General features: G+C 28.9%; 1 protein-coding gene and 1 long non-coding RNA gene across 2 annotated transcripts; both read right to left on the reverse strand.

Annotated features, from left to right (window-relative positions):
- Nucleotides 1–3402: 3402 nt before the first annotated feature.
- On the reverse strand, nucleotides 3403–5735 carry LOC103493032 (glycine-rich protein A3). Its single transcript, XM_008453652.3, has 3 exons — nucleotides 5573–5735; nucleotides 4254–4538; nucleotides 3403–3873 (listed from the first exon to the last, which is right to left on the reverse strand). The coding sequence occupies exons 2-3, from the start codon at nucleotides 4513–4515 to the stop codon at nucleotides 3641–3643; spliced, it is 495 nt and encodes a 164-aa protein (XP_008451874.1). The 5' UTR covers nucleotides 4516–4538; nucleotides 5573–5735; the 3' UTR covers nucleotides 3403–3640.
- A 7598-nt stretch (nucleotides 5736–13333) lies between these two features.
- Nucleotides 13334–15815, reverse strand: LOC103493033 (uncharacterized). The gene is made up of 3 exons (XR_538372.3): nucleotides 15616–15815; nucleotides 14255–14414; nucleotides 13334–14030 (listed from the first exon to the last, which is right to left on the reverse strand). It is a non-coding gene; the product is annotated as an uncharacterized LOC103493033 (long non-coding RNA).
- Nucleotides 15816–21467: the final 5652 nt, after the last annotated feature.

Raw genomic sequence — 21467 nt, forward strand, 5'->3', positions numbered from 1 at the left:
ATCTGTAATACTAATGGAATGATATATTTAAACGTAACTAAACTTAAATTTGGTTAAAGAATTATATAGTTAATAGTTATCTTTTGAGTTTATTGTTGTTTGAATCTTTATCTTTGATTATTGTTGAATTTCTTATTAAAAAGTATATTATTTGGTAAACTTTATTGTAAAATTGACAAGAAAATTATAAAAATATAGTTGACTTTAATTTAAAATTTGATATAATATGTATAAAATAGAGAGAATCCAATATAGCAAAAAGCTCACAATTAACTTAATGCATGATAGTGAATAAAATCATTTGACATTTTCTTTTTAAAAAATTATTTGACATTTTATTGTCTTTAGCAAAAACTTTGACAAGCTTTAATAATTATAAAATTAACAAAATCAAATTCAACTCATTAACTTGCAAGTTATACATTTGATTAAATTGCACGCCATTAATCTATTATTTAAATATGTATGTATGTGTGTATTTAATGGTTGGATAGACACAAACAACTTAATTCAAATTCGTGAAGGTTGATTTGAATTACAAACCAATTACACGATTGTTCTTTTTTTTTTCTTAATCTTTCACGTTTTGATAGGTATAGAAATGATCAAAATTAAAATTAATATTTTTCAAGTACATGGTGTTTTAAAATAAAATAAAGTGATCTAAAGTACTAAAACATAGATTGTACTTTGATTTTGTTTAGGTCAACCGTATGCGATATTTGAATTTTAAGTTTCTAATTTTATGATCAATGTTATAATGTCTCGACCGATGTATTAAGATTGTACTCAAGTTGAAATATTAATAAAATTACCGATTGACTACTATGTTGACATCAACATGATGACAATACATTGCTTTTTAGCATATTTGGTGTCAATCAATTTTAATTGTTTAATCTTTACATTATATTTAGTGGTTGTGCATGTTAAAATTATTTCTACAAACATAGTTAGATTGAAATTGAAAAATAATTTGTTCTAAAATAAACTTTGAGTTATATCCATCTACGGGTTTAGCTTAATGCTAATTGGCATATACTCTCTTTTCTCTTTTAAAATCGAAGGTTTGATCCACTATTCTTGTAATTTATACTATATATATAAAAGTGTCTATTGGGAAAAACTTTTTCCCTCTATTTTGCCTCTTTCATTTTAATAATTTTAACTATAACATTAGTAGTAATTTTATCAATTTTAAAACTTGTTGAATAAAAATTTAAAAGAACGTGATTTGTTAAATTAATTCAATAAATATCTAAATATTAACTACATTTAAAATAATCCTATAACATATCGTCATAGGTTTTTTAGTTATGGATATTAATTACACTTTATTTATTCTTTTTAATTTCAAAAACCTTTTAGCCTTCCAGATTATCATTCATCCTTTTAGAAAATGATTTTCATTAATTTTTTCATCGTTACAAAACCATGCACTAACTACATTGATTAGGCCGTTCATATCAATCATAAATAAATAAACTTTTGGACCTAAGGTCATTTTTCATTCTACAAATTTAATTCACTATATAAAATTTATTATGCTTATTGAAAAATATCATTCTCTCAAGCGTGAAATGATGACAACAATATAGAAATATGAGAATTGTTTGAGGCCACGCTAGTGGAGCATTAAGTCACATACAAGCCAATCCATTGAGACAAAAACCAAAACAGAGGAATGAGGCAAAATTAATAGAGATTTTCGTATTGGAGTATTGTTGATTGAGATAAGTATACACAATAGTCATTAGAGTAATATCAAGAATACCTTATTTAAAATTTTCTATTCTACAAATAATAAACAAAAGATTTTTGTCATGGCCATGTCAATTAATTTCTACTCATGATAATTACATTTTGACTACTTATAACATTTTGATTTGGAGATTGTGTCTTTGCCCTTATTTTATCACATGAAGATGAATGAGAGATTCTAGAATTTATTTTCATTGTATTTCTTAATATGAGCTGTCTTTAAAAAAATTAAATAATTAATACCTTATGGTTATTAGTATGGAAAAAAATTATTAGCAATACGTACAAAAAAGACACGCATGCGTACTTCTCACAAACATTTTTTCTATTTAAAAATTTATTGTTCTAATAAATTACTTTACTTTGTATTTGTACTATGTAAGAAATATTGTATTTGTACTATGTAGAAAATATTTTATGAAAAACATACTTTAATAAGAATAGAATAAAAAGTATAATTTACGTATTTGAAAATATGATTGAACATATTTGATTTATGGTGTATATTACAATATATTAAACAAATAATTTATTAACACAATTTCTACACTATTTTCTTAAGCTCTAAACAAATTTATAAAAATAAAATTAGGATAGTTCTTTTATAAAATAAGCCATATACTTCCAACTTTCATTTAACTTCGTTTGTCTTCTTTTTTTTCAATCCCCAATTATCCCTATAGGCCCAGGCCCAGCCCAAGTCCAACGATCTTATCCAAAAGACCAAAGGCCCAATACTTTTCAACTCACTCCCTTAACTTTCAACCCACTTTTCATATCAAGCAAACAAAAATAAACAAATAAATAAAATGCAACATATTTGAAAGGAAAACTATAGTGGATAAAAATAAAATGTATAACAATATTTTTAAAAAATTATAAATATTGCAATATATTGTCGATAGACAATATTTGCAATAGTAATGATGGATTTTTAATACAGACTCATTTTTATTAGATTTGTAATTTTTAGAAAGTGTTGCTATATATATTAAAGTTCCGTTCATAATTAGATATGTCTCTAAATAGCATATTAATTTATTTATGACCAAAGTGGATTTTCTTTTAAAAATGCCTAAACAATAAAATAATGAAAAATAGATCAATTGGGTTTCATTTTCCTTCTAATGGTCTAAATTTAGTTATGGCTAAATTGGATCTCACGTTAATTTGAAATTGAAAGTTATATGACCTTAATTTTAGTTCATTTTCTCCTTCAATTAAGGAAATGATTTTGAATTTTTATCCTAATACATCCTCAACTTTTTTTTTTTTTCTTTTTTTGTGAACATAGGCCAAAATGAATATGACTGTTGCAAAATCTGGCTAAATACATTTGAAAGAAAAAAGAAATTATCAAGAAATTTGATCACCAATTTAGATAATCATTGTACATGGATAAAGAAGTTATAAAGTCACCCTTTGATAGGTGCACTATGTGCAAATTCGAAAGGGAAAGTTCTGAGGGAACCAGTAATGTCATTTTTGGGTTGAAACTTTGGAGCGTTAAACTCGAAACAAAAAACACAAAATTTGATATTAGCATTGCTTCCTATAATTTAAGCAATGAAAAAACAGATGATACATCTTCATCATTTTAAATTATAGGTTGAACCAAAAGAATTTACAATAAGAAGTAAATAAGGTGAAAACTGGAAAGATGGATCCAGATTATTAATGTCCAACCAGCGAAGAGTAAAAGGAGTACACAAGCCATTAGAAAGGTAGTTGAGACAATAAGAGTAGATACGAAATTCAGAGTCTTAAGACATTATGGAAATTAGAGAAAGAAGATGGCAACGCCGCTCGCTATCTGCACCGACACCATTCTTGAAATCAACCGACGAAGAAGGCTCGGTGAAAAGAGATGGCTGGAAAATCACTTCCACTTCTTGAATTTTCCACCACCAAACATGCCGTGTTTCCCATGTTTGTGTTTCCCAAACTTTCCGTGCTTGAACTTCCCATGGTGCTTGAATTTTCCACCATGACCGTGACCATAATGAGCAACACCATGGGGGTAATGACCGGCGCTATGGGCCACATGATGAGCTCCATATGCCGCTGCTGCAGCTGCAGCACCTCCGGCGAGCATTCCTGCTACACCGTGCCCTGAATTTAAGAAGATTTGGAATCAGCAACGTTGTAAAAAGATCTTCAATCAAAACCATCAATAGAATCCCTTATGTGACAATTTTGTACTTGTATGAGATTGCTTTTAAAAAGCCATAGTAAGGAGCAAAAATCCACCACAAGAACAATGGAGAGAGAGAACATCAAAATTTCTAAAATGAAATGTTTCAAAAGCCTCCTGTTACAACCTAAAAGTGGCTTGGTTATAGATGGTCTAACAAAATTATCTAAATTATCATTAATCCCTGTATCCTAATTGACAAATTAATAGAAGTAACTAACTAAATTAACAACTTAACTAAACTAATGATCTAATAATAATACACTTCCTACTGATGTATGTAAACTTGGATCAATACCTGAATGGTGTGGAGCAGAGGGTCCAGGATAAGCACCAGGAGGATATGCGCCCGGAGGGTAGCCAGCTGGGGGATATCCTTGGGGTGGATAGCCATGAGAAGGAGGATATCCTCCGGGTGGGGGATACCCTCCAGGGGGTGGATACCCACCAGGAGGTGGGTATCCATGGGAAGGATATCCAGCTCCATGAGCAACACCATGAGCCAGATGGGAGAATAAACCTTTGTCAGATTCATCATGTTTATCTTTTCCACCCCCCATGGTTTATCAGCTTCTAATAACAACTGAAAATTGATAAGCAAACAGTTACATAAACAAAACTTCACTCGAACCAAAGAAGTTAGGAACACAACAACACTCCTCATTTAGCAAAGAGGAGAACCACTCAAGATAATTACAATTCCAAAATCAGCTTCCAGGGCAAAAGGAAAGTCGATTGCTACACAATCGACGAGATGCGCTAATTTGTTGGCACTTATAAGACATTTAAAAAAAGACTTCACCCCAATGACTCGACAGCCTCTTAAATTATCTCCATAGGGTCTCTCTCTCTTTATTGCTTTTCCAGAAAGATCAAGACAAAAAGGATTGATCACATTTAACAAAACTTGTTAACGATGTGAACATGCCCAACATAAATTAGAAATGAAAATATATATATATATATATATATATATATATATATATCTTCAATGTTCGAGTAAAATGCAACTTCTATATTGATAAACCAAACAGGTCTAAGCTCGGTAGCGTAGATAATATCTTATGATCATGTCCCAACACTTATAAAAAGGAGCAAAATTTGCATTCCAACTTTTACAGATGTAATCTTTCTATTATGAAACTTCAAATAGGACAAAATAGAGAAAAACTCAAACATCTATAAGTTGAACCTGCCCTATCCTTTCTTCTCCACATAATATACCACTTCCTAAAAAAATTTAACACACGACAGAGAATGATACAACCATAAACGCGATCACAACCGATCGCAAACCATCAAGAACACGAAATGGATCACCAACTGTAGATTCACGATCTCCCGAAGCGTAAGACACATACAAAATCATTTGAAATCAACAAATAACACTAATTAAAAACAAATCCCTCCAATGAAAAATCAATTCCAGCGTATTTCAACAAAAAGATTAATCTACAATCAGAAATTCCAGATTCACAAACAAAAAAGCAAAGGAAAGCAAAGCAATCATCTGCTATTGTAACATATTTCGAGTTCCGATTTCTGTCTAATACGCAGATCAAAAGAAAATTCCAATTCAAAGAAAACGCGTAAACGAGAAAAAGAGAGAGAATTTACCGATCAAATGGATGATTTTGTTGTTGGAATATGAAGATAGAGACGAGGAGAATTGAATTCTTGAAGAAATGGTTATATATATAGAAAAATAGAAAATTAATTATTTTCCATTTCTCGTGGGAAAGTAATAAAAATAAAAAAAAAAGCAAACACGCTTTGGACGCGTTAGAATATTCAACTTACACTCCTTACGACACGTGGCGTCCATGTATTCCTCCAATTAACATATTGGGCTTTTGCTTTCTCCTTCCCATATTTTTGGTTTATTTCTGAATTTAAATTATCTAATACATATTCTTTTTTAGGAAAGGGTTTTTTTTTTTTTCTTTTTGGATAAAGTTCTAATGACTTAGCTTAGTTTTTTTGTCTTAGATTACAATGTCATTTTGATCATAATATAAATTTAGACGAACATATGCGCAAACCACCTCTAATTTTGCCTTACCTCTTGAATTTCTCTAATTTGAAATTTAATTTGGTTCTCTAATTTAAGCCTTTTCATATACATATACATATACATATATATATACACACACATACACAGTGATTTTTTCTCTAATTTACACCTCGAAAGAACATTTTATGTAACAAGTACTTGCTTGTTATTTTTATATATAAAATTACAAAAAGAAAATGTAACTAAATCTTCTTATAATGGTGTTCCATCCATTATCCACGAATATAGGGAGGACTTTGATTTTTTGTTGTATTATATTTTAAAGTGTTTAAACTTGAAAATAAAAATCATTTAAAAAAATTTGAGATGTTTGATAATTCTTCAAAATGCATTTTAAAAAAAAAATGAGAATGAAAAATAATTTATTTTAAAAAAACATTCAAAACCAAAATGTGAGAAAATATGTTTTTAAACAAAATTATGTATATAAACATTTATAAAAAGATCTAACGAATAAGTGTTTAAATTTCAATGTCATTTTAAAAAATATGTTTTAAAAAATTTGTATTTTTTAAAAACTTTTTTTTTCATAGATAACTCTAACTCTTAGTTGACGATTAAGTAAGTATTTAAATATACTAATAATTTGTCATAAAGGAATAATAAGGTGATCATATTATAGTATTATATTATCAATATAGTCAACCTAAATATTGAAAAAAAAATAGGGATTGTTTATATTGTACCAAAGTCATGCCTACTTTTCATTTATTTAATTTTTTTTCAGGTTTTATTTTTTGCATTTCAATCTTATCAAAATTTCTTAATACATAAGCTAAGATTATTCTTTAAGTATAATATTAAAATAAAATGGAATAGATGGTTGAACTCAGACTCCCAAAATGGAATATAGTTAAATAATCAAACCCACCAACTAATTTTTAATTCTTACCAATTACAAAATCAACTAAGTTCTTGAAGATATCCGTTGGAAGAACAAGAAAAAGATGAACCAAAAATTTAAACCAAAAGAATTGAAACTATTTCTTTCCTTTTCTCACAGTTGCCTGAACTCGTCCGTTCGAGAGTGATAACAATATGTTTAGGTTGGAAAAAGGCTCTCTACTACTATCCGTCAAACCACTTTTACATGTTCCTAAACGTGGTTTTGTATATATTATATATGTATACTCTATATTCACTCAGAGTAATTTTCAAATAGCATAAATTTATATATCAATTTAATCTTAAATGATTTGTACAAAAGGTTGTTTGACTTTTTTAGAGTGATTGGACTATGTAATTGAATTACTCATAATCGATTAATTGTAGTATTATGTTTGTTTTAGTTTTTAAATTATGGTTTTCGCATATCAACTGATTTTTAAAATGGACATTTTAAAAGATAGTAAAATATTAAAATTATTTACGAAATATAACAAAATCCATCCAACTTTCATTTGAGTCTTTTTTGTTATATTTTGTAAATAGTTACATACCTATACTATTTTTAGTGATTTCAAAATTTCAAAATTTTATTTTCAAAAACTCTAGTAAAAAGTTAAAATAATTAAATAAAAAAAATAAATACAAAAATAGTTATCAAACAAAATATCTTGTAAGGAAAAAGAATCGATACCTTCCTTTGGATCCAACCAACTTTGGAAAAAGCCATCAAGAACTTTGACCACAAAACAAAAAAATGCTTAACTAAAGTAGTTGTATATTTTTTTTAATAATATAAAGGACGATTACTAACAATAACAAAAAAAAAAAAAAGTTAATTAAAGAATAGGAACTAAAAATAAATTTAAAATTTTCATTAAAAAAACAAAATAAATTTGAAAATACTTTTAGAGGCACCTCCAATATTTTAAATTTATAAGAATAAAATAATAAATAAATGTTTCTAAAAGCACAAAATAAATGTAGAAGTCTAAAAAGAAAAAAAATAGAATTAGATACTATGTCCAAAATAATAATAATAATAATAATAATAATAATAATAATAATAATAATATTATGTACATCCAAATCAATACATAATTAATCCAAATATTGAAAGAATATGCGATTTCTGATGGTGGGTGTGGGATTGGTTTATATATAACTTTAAAGTAGTTTCCAAATGAATTCTAATTATAAATTAAAAGTTGCGTTGAAAATTAGGAATGAATTTAGTCAACATAATAATAAACAAACAAACAAACAAACAATGTTTTATGCTATTAAGTTTATTCAAGTGGTTCATTACTTTAATCAAAATCAACTTATCTTTTTTTTTTATGGATAATCTTTTTTTAGAAGATAAAAGCTATTTATTATTTACCCTCTTGTGATTTTTTTATGGAGAAGGTGGGGTGAAATTAAAATTTTAAAAGTATGGGTAAAGTTACAAGTTGTATCTATAAATCTACGTTTTTTTTTAAAAAAAAAAATTCTATATGATAAATCTAAATTTAAAAGAAAAATTTCTCCGTCACCAACCATCATTAACAGCGATTACAACAATGACATTTAGACACAAACATGCAACACTAGAAATCGCTGTATACAGGTTGGGTCCATATGTTAAATGACCTAAAAACTTAAAGTTGATACGTGAAAGTAAACTTAATATTAATTAAATCCAACACTCTCTTAAATTGTGGGCTTAAAATATGTAGAAAATAATATTTCAAGGATTTGAATATTCGGTTAACACCTACATCGATACCATAGTTCATGGTGTGAGGTAAATAAGAGTGAGATACTTTTTCTCATTTCACTGAGTACAAGATATTGATTCATAACAAACAAACCGTCAACATAGTAACTGTAATGCACCAAATATACTAACAAGCTAACTATTAGGGATGTAACTAAGTTCCTAAATAACCCAAAAATCCGAACTACCCAACCCATATTATATGGGTTGGGTTAGTTTAAAATGTGGGTTGGGTTGAAAATTGTGGTTTTTTTCGGATTGAGTTGGGTCTTGGATTGGGGGTTGAAAAATTCTGTTCAACCCAACCCAACCCGAATTAATAATATAATATATATATATATATATATATATATATATATTTATTTATTTATTTATGTTGTATATATTTTATTATTTATTTAATACAAGTAAAGTTAGGAGTATTTTGTTAAACGATCATGTAGAAAGTTAAACGATCGTATGGAAAGTATATAGCCAATTGTGTAAGAAGCAAATGACCGTATATAAAGCTAAACAATTGCTTAAGATGGTAAACGATTATACACAAAACTAAACGATCGTTTACTTCTTACACGATCAGCTAACTTTCTATACAATCGTTTAAATTCTTACACGATTGTGTAGGAGGTTGTAGGGTAAACAATTGTGATATCATTCCCACACAACCAAACATAGTTTTTGTGGGTTTTATGTTATAAAACTCGTAGATAGTAAATATAATCCATTAATCGTTATTAACAAAGTGTTATTATTATAATTTCAATAAGTGTTGTTGGTTATATTATTAGTTTTTTCTTAATAACCCAAGTCGAATAAATTAACATCCTAAGTTATTTGATGAGTTTTGGACAGTATGTAGAGACATACAAGGATCAATGCTCAAAATCAACTTTTAAAGAGTCTATAGTATAGATAAGACTGGGTATATCTTATCCTGGTAACACTATGGATACGACTCACTTTGTATTTGATACAAACGCAATACTTCAATGCGTTCGTGTAGGTGACATGCAAGTGAGGATATCCTATACAATGAGTTTGCATAAGATCGGACCACGAAATAGTAAGCACTAGATGTAATTTCATTAACTAGTTAGGTTTCTATTTCATTAGAATGACCTAGGTAACTTAGTCTTAATCCTAAGTGTATTGTGAACTTCTGTTCGTGAGGGATTATCATTTGATTTGTACGGGTGAGAGTGCCCAGATTGTCGACTCAATATACTTATCATTTTGGAGACAAGACCGAGTGGGAAGCTAGAAACATAATCACACAAGATGAAATTCACTCCTTCCCGACTTTAGGGTAAGTAGATAAGTGCTCCCTTAAATGGTGTCTCCAAGACTTGAGTAAAGGGTTCTACCCTCTCTATGGCACGGGAGGGGTTTCTATTTAGTGGTTGAACCATAAACTTATTGTTCATTAAAGGAGCACTGGTATTTAAGGACTAGAAGTAACACATAGGTAAAACGATAATTTAACCCAGCTAGTGTTACGAACACTTGTGAAAGACTAACTTACTGATATTGGTCTATATTTGTGGACACAAAAATATATCTACAGTGAGAAGAGTTCAGTTGTGAATCTTTAGTGGAACGTAAACACAATTAACAAATATTGATTAATGTAGTTAACGAGTTTAGCCAATTAATCCCATATCGTTGTAGCTTCTGACCTATAGGTCCATTAGGTCCCCTCTGTAACTCGTAAAGAGTAATGAGATTTAATTGTATTTGTTGTAATTTAAAATATTCAAATTTATTTTGGAAATTAATATAATATATGGTGATATATTATAATATAAAATTTATATTTCAATTAAATATTATTATATAAATTTAATTTTGAATATGATTCAAAGTTAATTTATAAGAGAATAAAATATTTGAATGAGTTCAAATATTAATTTAATGTGAGTTAGATTCATATTAAAATTATAGGTTATGAGATAGATTTATATTTGAATATGATTCAAATTTAAATTAAATTAAATATAAGATATTTAATTTAACAATTAATTAATAATTTATTTTAATTTGATTTAACTAAATTAATTAAATTAAAACTATTGTTTTTATTTTAATATTAATTTAATTGGTTAAATTAATATGGAAACGTGGTGGTTTTCCCATGTTTCTTGTTTTTCTCTCTAACTTCTAGAAGAAGAGGGAGATACTGGTACGGTACATCAGAACAGATGTTCTATGATTTACGTATTTTGAATTCTCTCAGAAAAATCTCTCAAAACAAAATTTTTCCTTTTCTAATTTTAGTTCCCACAAACAAAATCTCAATCGAGAGAGTTAGGAAGATTTTCGAGTGGTGGTGCCCAAATTGACATTTGGTAGATTCAGAGTCGTCAACATGGGTACGAATTACTCTTCTATGTAATTCTCTATAATGTAATTTTTAGCATGCTTAACCATAATAGAAATTAGTTTTTGTATTTTTTTTTTTTGCCAATGTATTGGTATTTTTTTATATTTCCAAATTAAATTGAATAATGGTTCTGTAATTTTTCCGATTTACAAGAGCTCTTATCCCTTCAGTTATGAATGTTGACGGTTGATTAGTTACAACAATTTTAAACTTTACAAACATTAGGAATGAAAAAAAATAATACAACCAGAAAACTCAACAAGACGGGTTGGGTTAGGTTGGAAAATTAATTCGAGTTGCCAATCCAACCAACTCGAAAATATAGATTGGATTGAAAATGTCTTCTAATCCAACCCAACCCATTTATACTCCTACTACTTAACTAGAGAACCAACGAAGAAGAATCGTGTAATAGATGAAAATTGTCCATTAATTGTTCATATCTAATATTCCAATCTATTGATATTTGTTGCATAAGAGCAGTTTTTCACTATCATTTTTTTTATTAACATCTCATTATATTTACAATTGAACTTAATACTAATAAAGGAGTTTGTTGGTTGGATTTGACTTTTGGGCGTTTATGCACAAAAGGAGGAGTAGGGCAGCCTTGGGTCAAAGATGTCTTCTCGTCCTCATCCCAACCTTATTTTTCATGAATTGGAGCATAATTCAATGGATAAACTCTTTAGTTTTTTCCCTTTCTGTAGTTCGTTGCTTTTAATAAACTTTTTGCAATTTCTCATTCAATTTAAGGTGAACACGAACAAACTCATCCATCATTTCTCATTTGTGGATTGTTATATTCACGATTGTTTTGAAAATTGTTGCTTAGGTGAACCCAATTTGTTCCAAACGATAAAATTGGCACCGTGTCCATTAGGAGTTTGGGAAAAAAAAAAGGCCAAAAGTAATTTTTCCATTTTTCTCAGTTGAGGTTCATTAAATTTTATTATTTGACATAAAAAAAAAAGTTGAAAACAACCCTCTAACATAAATATTAATTGCTATGAAGTTGGACGGATCATAATGGAATGGGTTGAGATAGAGCATCATGATCGAAATGAATTTGGGTTCTAATTTTGTACAAAATGAGAATAAGCTATTCTCATGCATCATTTATGCCCGTTATCCATACTCATTCAAAATGACGAATTTTCTTCTTTTCCACTCTCCTTTCTCTTTTAATATAAATTAACTATCCCCACATTTTACTTCCTCCTTCATCTCGATTGGGAAGTACCGAGATTAACTTCAAGATTTCACTTATGTCTTTCATCTTGGCTAGAAAACAACGAGATTAGCCCCAAGATTTCACTTCTTCCTTCATCTCGACTGGGGAAACACATGTCACTTCTTCCTTCATCTCGATCGGGAAACACAAAGATTAACCACGGGATTAGCCCGACCAATGATCACCCCAACATATGCACTCATATTTACTTTTAAATAAACGATCTTATTTCCAGATTTACTATCCCCAGGCATCATTGGTCTCATCCCTATTCCCTTAATCCAAATGGTCCCTAAAGGAAAGAAATGTAATATTATTTATGATGAATCGGGAATGTTAGAACAAGTAATTGATAAGAAAGATTCCTCCAAATTGATGCCTACAATATATTGTAGATTAAGTTTCAGTTTCAACAACTAACTCCAGATGACAAAACTATACTGGATCTTGAAAGAGTTTAACTTTAAAGTGCTCAACATTTGGGATTATTCATTCAAGCTTGGATGAGCCTTACTCATCTAACAAAGATGTGAGAGAAAAAGAATTATTTAGGACTGCATAGTATCTTTAGTACTTGAAAGAAGAAAGAAGTGGAGCAGGTCCTTTATCTATCTAACCTAGGTTAAATTTGAGATCGTTTTGTTGTAACTTTTAAAATAATTGCTAGCAATTATGTAGCAAGTTCTCCAGCAAATCCCTATACTTAGTTGATCACATCCTAAACCTGTTTGTTCTATTTTCAATATATCAAAATAAATCTATTTTTTCTAGGTTGAGGGCAGTTTAGAGCAGCTTTCACCTTATTTAGTGTGAATCCCCAACCAAGAAGAAATAGATTTAGGATGTATAACCAATATTAAAAAAGTTCCATCTACATTGTCACAAAAGATGAGTGATTTCCAACTAAGAAGTCTCTAAAATCTCTTTCCAAATTAGAAACTCACGAACCAAACACGAGTGACACGAATCGAAGTTCATATAACTTATTCCTTCTTACAACCTAAATATATGTTATACAAATCAAAATTTCTTAACCCAAGACGTATTAAATCCTAAGCCAAACATGGCCTAGAGAACTCTGTGTATATATTCAACACTTGTCCATACCAAGAAATTTAATTCAATACCCTCAAAAGTCATTTCAGAGGGAAAAATAAGACCCTAAAAGTAAAAGCTTTAGAACAGTGGGACCATAGAAATATAATGAAACATGGGGCCTGGATTCTCTGCAGTAGTATCTCGGGTTAAATTTAGACCGCCCAGTCTTAATGGGTTCTTCATTCCACTTTTTTAATTTTTCTAAGAAAAGTTGCATTAAAAACAAACCTAGATTGTCCAATTAAAAGAAAAATAAGTAGATATGTAGATGGCCTAAAAGACACCAGAGAGAATCCAGATAGATTATGGATATCACGAGTGCAAATGCTAAATTTCAAGTCAGATCAGTAGATGCCATAAAGTAAAAGTAAAGGGACAATAATCTATTCTTACAGATTCAGCAAAAGTACGCTTAATTTTCAGGTCAGAACAACCTTCAAACGCACTTGAAATAAAGATTGTCAAGAAGAACGAAAAGCTACACTTTTGCCGCAGTGACATTGATATTGAACAAACTAACATGCAAGATCAAAAATATGAAAAGCACAAGGGTTTTGAAGATGTATAGAAGAATAAAAAGATGTTACCAAAAATTGATCATCGGTCAGAGCTTATCCACTTTGTCCTCATCGGTTGTCATGCCTAACATGTAGGGAAAGGAAAAAAGAAAATGATGTTTATATAGAACGAAGTTTAGCAAAGACATAATTTAGGAAAGAAAAAGAGCAACGATGAATGAAATTGATGAACATTGGTGAAGAGGAAATTTGATTTAGCCATTTATGATATGGAAATAGATCCAGTGAGTTTAAGTGTGGCATAAACATACAAAGAACAATGGAAAAACAAGGTAAATCCTTGTTGACCTGTTATCTTCCTGACGTTCCATTTCCTTATTTCTTAGACTAGGATCATTGAATTGGGGAGAGAATAATTTTTAATCTCTGCCATCCCGACTCCGTCTTTACCATGTAATATGGCCTTTAAGTTTTCCTCCCATATCTTGTCCTTTCTGATCCCAGGGCTCTACAAACCAAAGAACTTTTAAGCACATCAACCATCCCATCTCAAAAGGAAATACACAAGCAAGCAAATACTTGTGAATTCTACCTTTTAGTGAACAAACAAAATCTAGAATGAATGTGAGGCTAAGCAAGGTTGATTGGAAACAAAACTTTAGTTGAAAAAATCTCATTTGAAGGATTAAATCTAGAATATTTTCCCCGATAATTAAAAAGTAAAAGGCATCATGATTGTTAATTTCAGTGTTTGAGGGGCATGCCCATAATTATTTACAGCAAACATTCATTTGATTGTAGGATTACTTCCTCCCAGTTTGAGTTATTTAGGGAGTTTGAGTCTTACTAAACTTCTCTCTTCTTCTATCTGTCTGCACCTCTCATCCTTAAGTAATACTTGCTTTATTTTTCAGTAATCCAAATACACAGAAACTCATCTGTTCAAACAAACTAACCACTGAATTAATAAAGCTTTTTGCACTGCAAATGCAAACACATTCTCCCTTTCCTTTCTGAAGTACAATACAACAACCATCTTCCACTAACCATTAATCTTAAAGGCTTAAAAGTTGTCCCACAACATAGTTCAACATTAAAATTAGAATATCATCATCTTCCCAATCACTCTCAACCAACTTGTCCCTCTCCACTTGATCCTCATTCACTAAGATAGGAGATAAAAATAAATCTCCTCAATTGTCGCATCTTAAAGCAGTATGATACAAATACTAAGGTAGTGGGAACAGGAATAAAGCGAACCGATCCCTTATTAGCAAAGAACTTTAATTTAAGTAATCTGATAAGACAATATAACACGTGAATAAAGATTTACATTAAGGCAATAGCTAAAAGAGAGCAGTAGATAAGACAACAACAACAATAAAAACGAAGTAGAATATAACTTATCAAAGTGGTGATGCAGTAACATCAAGACAACAGATTACATGATCAAAGACAAGTTTCAAAACAAGCAATAACGGCAGTAAGAGAAAAAAGAGTGTGTTAAAAAAGAACGGGAAGCAGAAGGTAGAAACAAGTTGTTAAAAACTAAAAAATTGAATCTAATTTACTCAAACTACATTATAACCTCAGCTCGAAAACTTAAAGAAATGGAAATCGTTGCTGAAATAGCTTTAATTTTTTATTTTTTTAATTTATTTACAAAATCATGAGAGATATCTGAGGCTGATAAATAGAGCTTAAGGAACCTGGAAATCAGGATGGGACTATCGCCGCGGGGAGAGACAAGAGAAATGCCGAGGAACTTGCAGAGACGAGATTTGAGTTGAATTTTTTTTGGGTTAGAAGACGAGCACTGGCACTAATCTTGGAAGGAGCCATGGGGAATTTGGAGATATGAATGGGAATGTTTTCATATTCGCCGGACGAAGCTTTAACCTCTTGGTTAATGGGGTTTAATTACTTTGGTTAAACATTCAATTAAATATATAATAAAGGAAAAATTAGACTTTGTAGCAACATTTAAGTTTCATTATGGACATAACCCAATTTCTTTAAAATATAACAAGGACGTGGCCTAGCTTTTTACATTGGTGTATTTTAAATTGGTTTGGTTAATATTATTTAAAAAAACAAACATAATCTGTTCAAGTATGCGTAAATTTTTAACCATGTAATTTCTACCATTTGAGTATTTTTTTTTACACGTTTGTTAATTATCTTAGAAAATTGAGTGAAAGTCCTCTTTTTAAAGTTCAAATTAAATTACTGAGATTGATTTAGTCATCACACAGTGAAATTATTGTAACTTTTGAATCATGTCTAGTATTCATTGACATTTGATTCTCGCTATTCACTCTTGCTCATCTCGGTACTCATTCTTACTAACTCGACACTTTCTCTCACTCTATTACTCTTTCTCGATTCTTGCTTCGTTATAAAAAGAGTTGAAGATAGTATAACGAGAAAGAAAAAAGGTGAAACATTATGTTGTTTGTTCAAATTCAAAATATGCAAAGTAAAAATTGAGAACGAAGCATAAAAGCTAATCGATGGAAGTGAGTCAAAATGAGTAAAAGTGAACAGTGAATATCAAGAATCATCGTGTATGCTTTACAAAATTGTTACATTAGTTTCATCATGTGATAGATAAATTTCTTTTTTTTAAAAAAAAAAAAGTAGAAGTAAGTGGAGATATTTTATCATAGTAAAACCATTAATTTGTACAAGAATATGCATTTAATCATTTTTATAAGAAAACATTATTTAACTCATTTCCCAAACCCAACTATTTAAATATAGTTATTTTTGTTGGTCTTGTTCACTTAAATAAAAGGGGGAAGATTTGTGCATTGTCGTTTTTTTTCTTCTTTGAGTCCAAGAGAAGCCCAATTTAAACGACATGTCGGCGTTGAATCTCATGCTTACGTGAGAGTGATTATGTGATTGTGGGCGTCCTTTTTAAGCTACAAATTATTATTATTTAAAAGAATAATTATTTAATAATAATAATAATAAAGAATAATTATTATTATTTAAATTATTATTATTATTATTATTATTATTATGTATAATTATATTAATTGAAACTAAATACAATTATTTTTTTCCAATGATCAATTATTCCTTTTCTTCCCACTTGCAATAATTGGAAACAAAACCTAAGACCTCCTTTTATTTCTTTTTATTATTTTTTTTTCTTTTTGGAAGACCACTCACTAGTCAATTAATAATACAAAGTGATAATGACAACACCAACTCCATCCATTTTTACATTACTATCATATTATCATAAACAAAACTAATATATCTTTTACTTTTAAAATTATCAAACTTAATTGTACTCACTTATATATCATAAATCTTCATCTAAACATATTAATCATTTAGATCAAACAACGAAGAGAAATAGATGCTATTGTCTAATATGAGAGAAGTTTGTTTTCGAAACCACATAAAAGTTTCATATTAGTGGACACAATATTCACTATATATACAACATTCATCTTTCTCTTCAATAACAAATGTGAAAACTTTGTTTGCATCTAGTGGTTTTTCTTTCAAACAAATTGTATTGCCTTGAGCATCTGTCATTTGTCCACTCTTGATGTCCTATGACGACTTAATTTCTCTTATCAAGGTCTGAAGCAAAAGTCAGATAGAGCATAACCATATATCACATTATGCATGTATTTGGTGTCGGCTAGAAGTCGCATCTTTAATATCTTCCCCTTCAACAAAGATGTACTCCTACTACATTAAATTATCGAATTTGGATCGTTACACTTTAGTTTCCATCCAAATCCATCTTCCAATTGATAGAAATGTATATTTCTTTGCCCCAACTCAAGCTCTTTTTTTTTCATCTAGGATTTCATCCACGAGGTTTAATATTTATGTTTGAAATGAAATCTTTTGGTAAGTTTAGACCGTGGTATGATAATGTTCACTTTTGAGAATAAACTTTATGGATTTTGCATTTGAAATTGTCCGGACGATCTTATACAAAAGAAGATAATTGACCTTTACTTATATGTCATGAATCTCTATCATCTCTAGCTAATATAGAATTTCTCTAATATTTTTTAAAATATATTCATGAATTCAATATCAACACCGAAACGAGACTACACTCAACATTTTTATTATTGCATAGCTAGAATCAACAAAAACCTAACTAAAACATAATCAAAATACAAATTATGTTGACCTTATTTATATACTAAGGGATTAAGAAAATTTGAACTTAATTATTAAATTGGTGAAAATGTTTAATAATATGTGTTAATTTATTTTAATTTTATCAATATTACACAGAATTCAAGCTATAATATTTTGGTTCATCAATATTGAGATACAACACATTGTGTAAGCAATATATAGTGCTTATATTTTTAACTTTCCCAAACCACATACCTTTATTTAATATAGAATATCAAACCGCCTCACTTCTCTCACAAGAATTACTCTACTGTATATGTCCTCATCTCACATATTAAAATAAATTTTTTCACCTATATCCCAATACTAAGATATATATATATATATATATATATATATATATATATATATATATATATATATATATATATATATATATATATCCATGTTACATATCCCTCTGATTTAAATTATTTTCAGGAGTCTCAGTTAAACTCAAACTCTTCCACTAAAGTCTTTATCTCTATCATGATTGTTGGTCACCTCTTAATCCAATAAAAGAATCTTGCAACTAATATCACACAATCAAATAAATAAAATCAGTCAAATTTGTCGGAAAGAACAAAAAGTAAGTTTTGTTCGGAAGCATACCCCGTAGATGTAGGGATGAGAAACCTCAATAATGATATAGTTGAAAAATAGAAAATAGTAATTGTGCATTGGTTTTTTTTTTCTCTCTCTCTCTCTCTCTTTTAATTTCCCCCCCCCCCCCCCCCCCCCCCCTCTTTAACAATAATGTAAAAGAGATATGGAAAATATTGAAGCAATAATAATAAGTGTGTGTATAGCTCAATCAACATCAAAAACATGGTGGAGTATATATATTAATTTCAACAATAATAACTACCAATTTAAATATATATATATGTATAGAAGCACAAAGAAAAAAGAAAGCAATGAGCTAGAGGAAACAAAGAGGAACACACGCGTGGGATCTTTGGTGTTATATGCTATAATATGTTTGTGTCTCTACAAAATCTTTATTATATATATTGTTAGTATTAATATTAAAATACAATTTTATTTTTCCCTTTATAAAAAAATATATATTTTGCTTACTTGTCATTCCACTCTTTTTCTTCACTTATGGTGGACATAGTTTGGTGCCTATACCACCATTATTTTTCTCTTTTCTTTTTCTTTTTTTGCATGTAAAATGTGTCACACCTTTATTTCTTACTTCCCAAATTCCCCCATTTTCTTCCCAAAACCATACTTTTAACTATTGCTATGCCCCTTCACTTTCACTTTTATTTCAATGGTATCTCATGTTCTTCCTTTTCTTGAAAACAACCATAAGTTTTCTCATCCATGATATAAATATTTAGGTGTGTTTCATATATGTATTTGATGATTTAATTTTGACAAAGGGTTTGAAATGCATAGGTCAAGTTGGTTCAAGAAAATGACTGGATTCAAACGTTATATAAAAGGAGTTTATGTCTTTGGTTTTAAATAATCATCTCAATTTGAAACATGAGATTCGTGTACCGACTTAGTTATATGTGACTTTGAATAATGTTTTGAGAGGGCGGTTTTGTAAATTAATCAAGTCAAAGAGAGAATATTTTTGTATATACGATGGTAATAAATTTTTACATAGTGAAAATTTTATGATTTGAACTAATTAGTTTGAAGTGTTTATGACTCAAGCAATTTGTAGGTTTCTTTTAAGCTCGTCACTTCTTTTAATTTTAATGTTTTGATAAAACTCAACAAATCTCTTCAAGCTACTTTTTTAATTTTTTTAATTAGAATGAAATTTAAAAAAAAAAAAGATGCTATAGTGTGTTTGAATACACTTGTAAGTATTGCTTTTTAACTCATATTGTTTTAACAAAAAAAAATGGAGATTCTTTTATTTCATTTTATTTTGTTCGGAATTGAAACAAAATCTTAAAATTATTAAAGAATAGAAACCGTTATAGTATAGTTTAATGGTTTTTTTTATACCCACAATTAGGAGGTAAATGAACTCTCATCTCAAGAGATAGATGAACCAATTTTGACAAGTATTTTAGATGTTGCTTAAAAGATTTAGATTTAGGTATAGTCTCGTATGTGATTTACTAAGATTAGTTGTAATTTTAGGTAAACAATAAGTTCAATTTCTATTTCCACAATTATTACATTAAATGACAACACGTTCATAATCTTTGATTTCAAAACTATATTATAAAAAATAAAATTAAATGACATTAATACGTTATCAAACATGGTTATCTTCCCTTGCCTATCTCAATTTATAAGAATATATAAAGCAATGGTTATCTTCCCTTACCTATCTCAATTTATAAGTCTAAGATATATATATATATATATATATAAAGTAATGTTTGGACAACTTTTTTAATATTTCACCTTATAAATAGTATTAAGTTCGATATCTTTCATTACTATATATAAAGGGTACAAATAGATTTTTTAATTTTTTAAAATTTTTCTTGAAAACTGTTGTCATCGTCATTTTATGATGTAATTATAAATTATTTGATAAGCATAATTGGATTTAAATATATATATATATATAGAAATAATAAAGATCTGACTTTGAACAAATTCTCTTATCTCATATCGTCATCTCTCCATTACCCTAAAACTCCCTTTTCAAGTTGATTAACCATTAAAATACAAAACTATATATATATATAGTTTTAATTTAATTTGGTATAAAAAGTGAAATATGACATAGTTGAGGATAATGTAAATAAAATGAGAAGCAAAAGGGGGTTGGCAATAATAATCAGTTGGAGCATCATTTCCATCAAAATTTTAAGTGCCCATCCACCTCAAAAATGGGATTTGAGATCCTCCTATCGTATGCATCATATATGTTTTGTTTATTTATTTTCGATGTAACTCCATCGAAGATCGCTACTGATGTGTAGGAAAGACATATATAGATATAGAAGTATTGAAAGCAAATATATATAGTTTACTCTTTCTTTTTCGCTCCCTCATCATGAGACTCATCGCGAATATTATTGAAGATTTGTCTTCATAATTGAACGCAAATTGAATAAATTGACCGTTCCAATTTTTTTTCATTTTTTCAATTATTACTTTTTTTTCAAATCAAATTTTAATTCTTACTTAAAATTAAAAATGCTTTTTATTTTTGAAAATATTAATATATATATATGATTAATTTTAGAATGATATATGATTAGATGGGGGGGGGGGGGGGTCAATGAGTCAATTAAGGTTGTTAAGCTTTAAAAAAAATGATTAGATATGGAAAGCTATCAAAGAGATTTGCAACCACAAACAACAAAGTCATTAATGAGAGGGAATTCCATCATTATCTTCCATACACACACACACACACACACACACAAACATACAATTAAAATATATATATATATATAGTTTTTTTTTT

Source organism: Cucumis melo, chromosome 7, assembly GCF_025177605.1.
Source record: "Cucumis melo cultivar AY chromosome 7, USDA_Cmelo_AY_1.0, whole genome shotgun sequence".
Taxonomy (NCBI): Eukaryota; Viridiplantae; Streptophyta; class Magnoliopsida; order Cucurbitales; family Cucurbitaceae; genus Cucumis; species Cucumis melo.

What these genes read in the sequence shown, in the direction of transcription:
- LOC103493032 (XM_008453652.3), bottom strand. Translation starts at nt 4,515, where the DNA reads ATGGGGGGTGGAAAAGATAAACATGATGAATCTGACAAAGGTTTATTC. An exon ending in CTCTGCTCCACACCATTCAG is followed by an intron (nt 3,874 to 4,253) that starts GTATTGATCCAA and finishes TCTTAAATTCAG; the next exon opens with GGCACGGTGTAGCAGGAATG.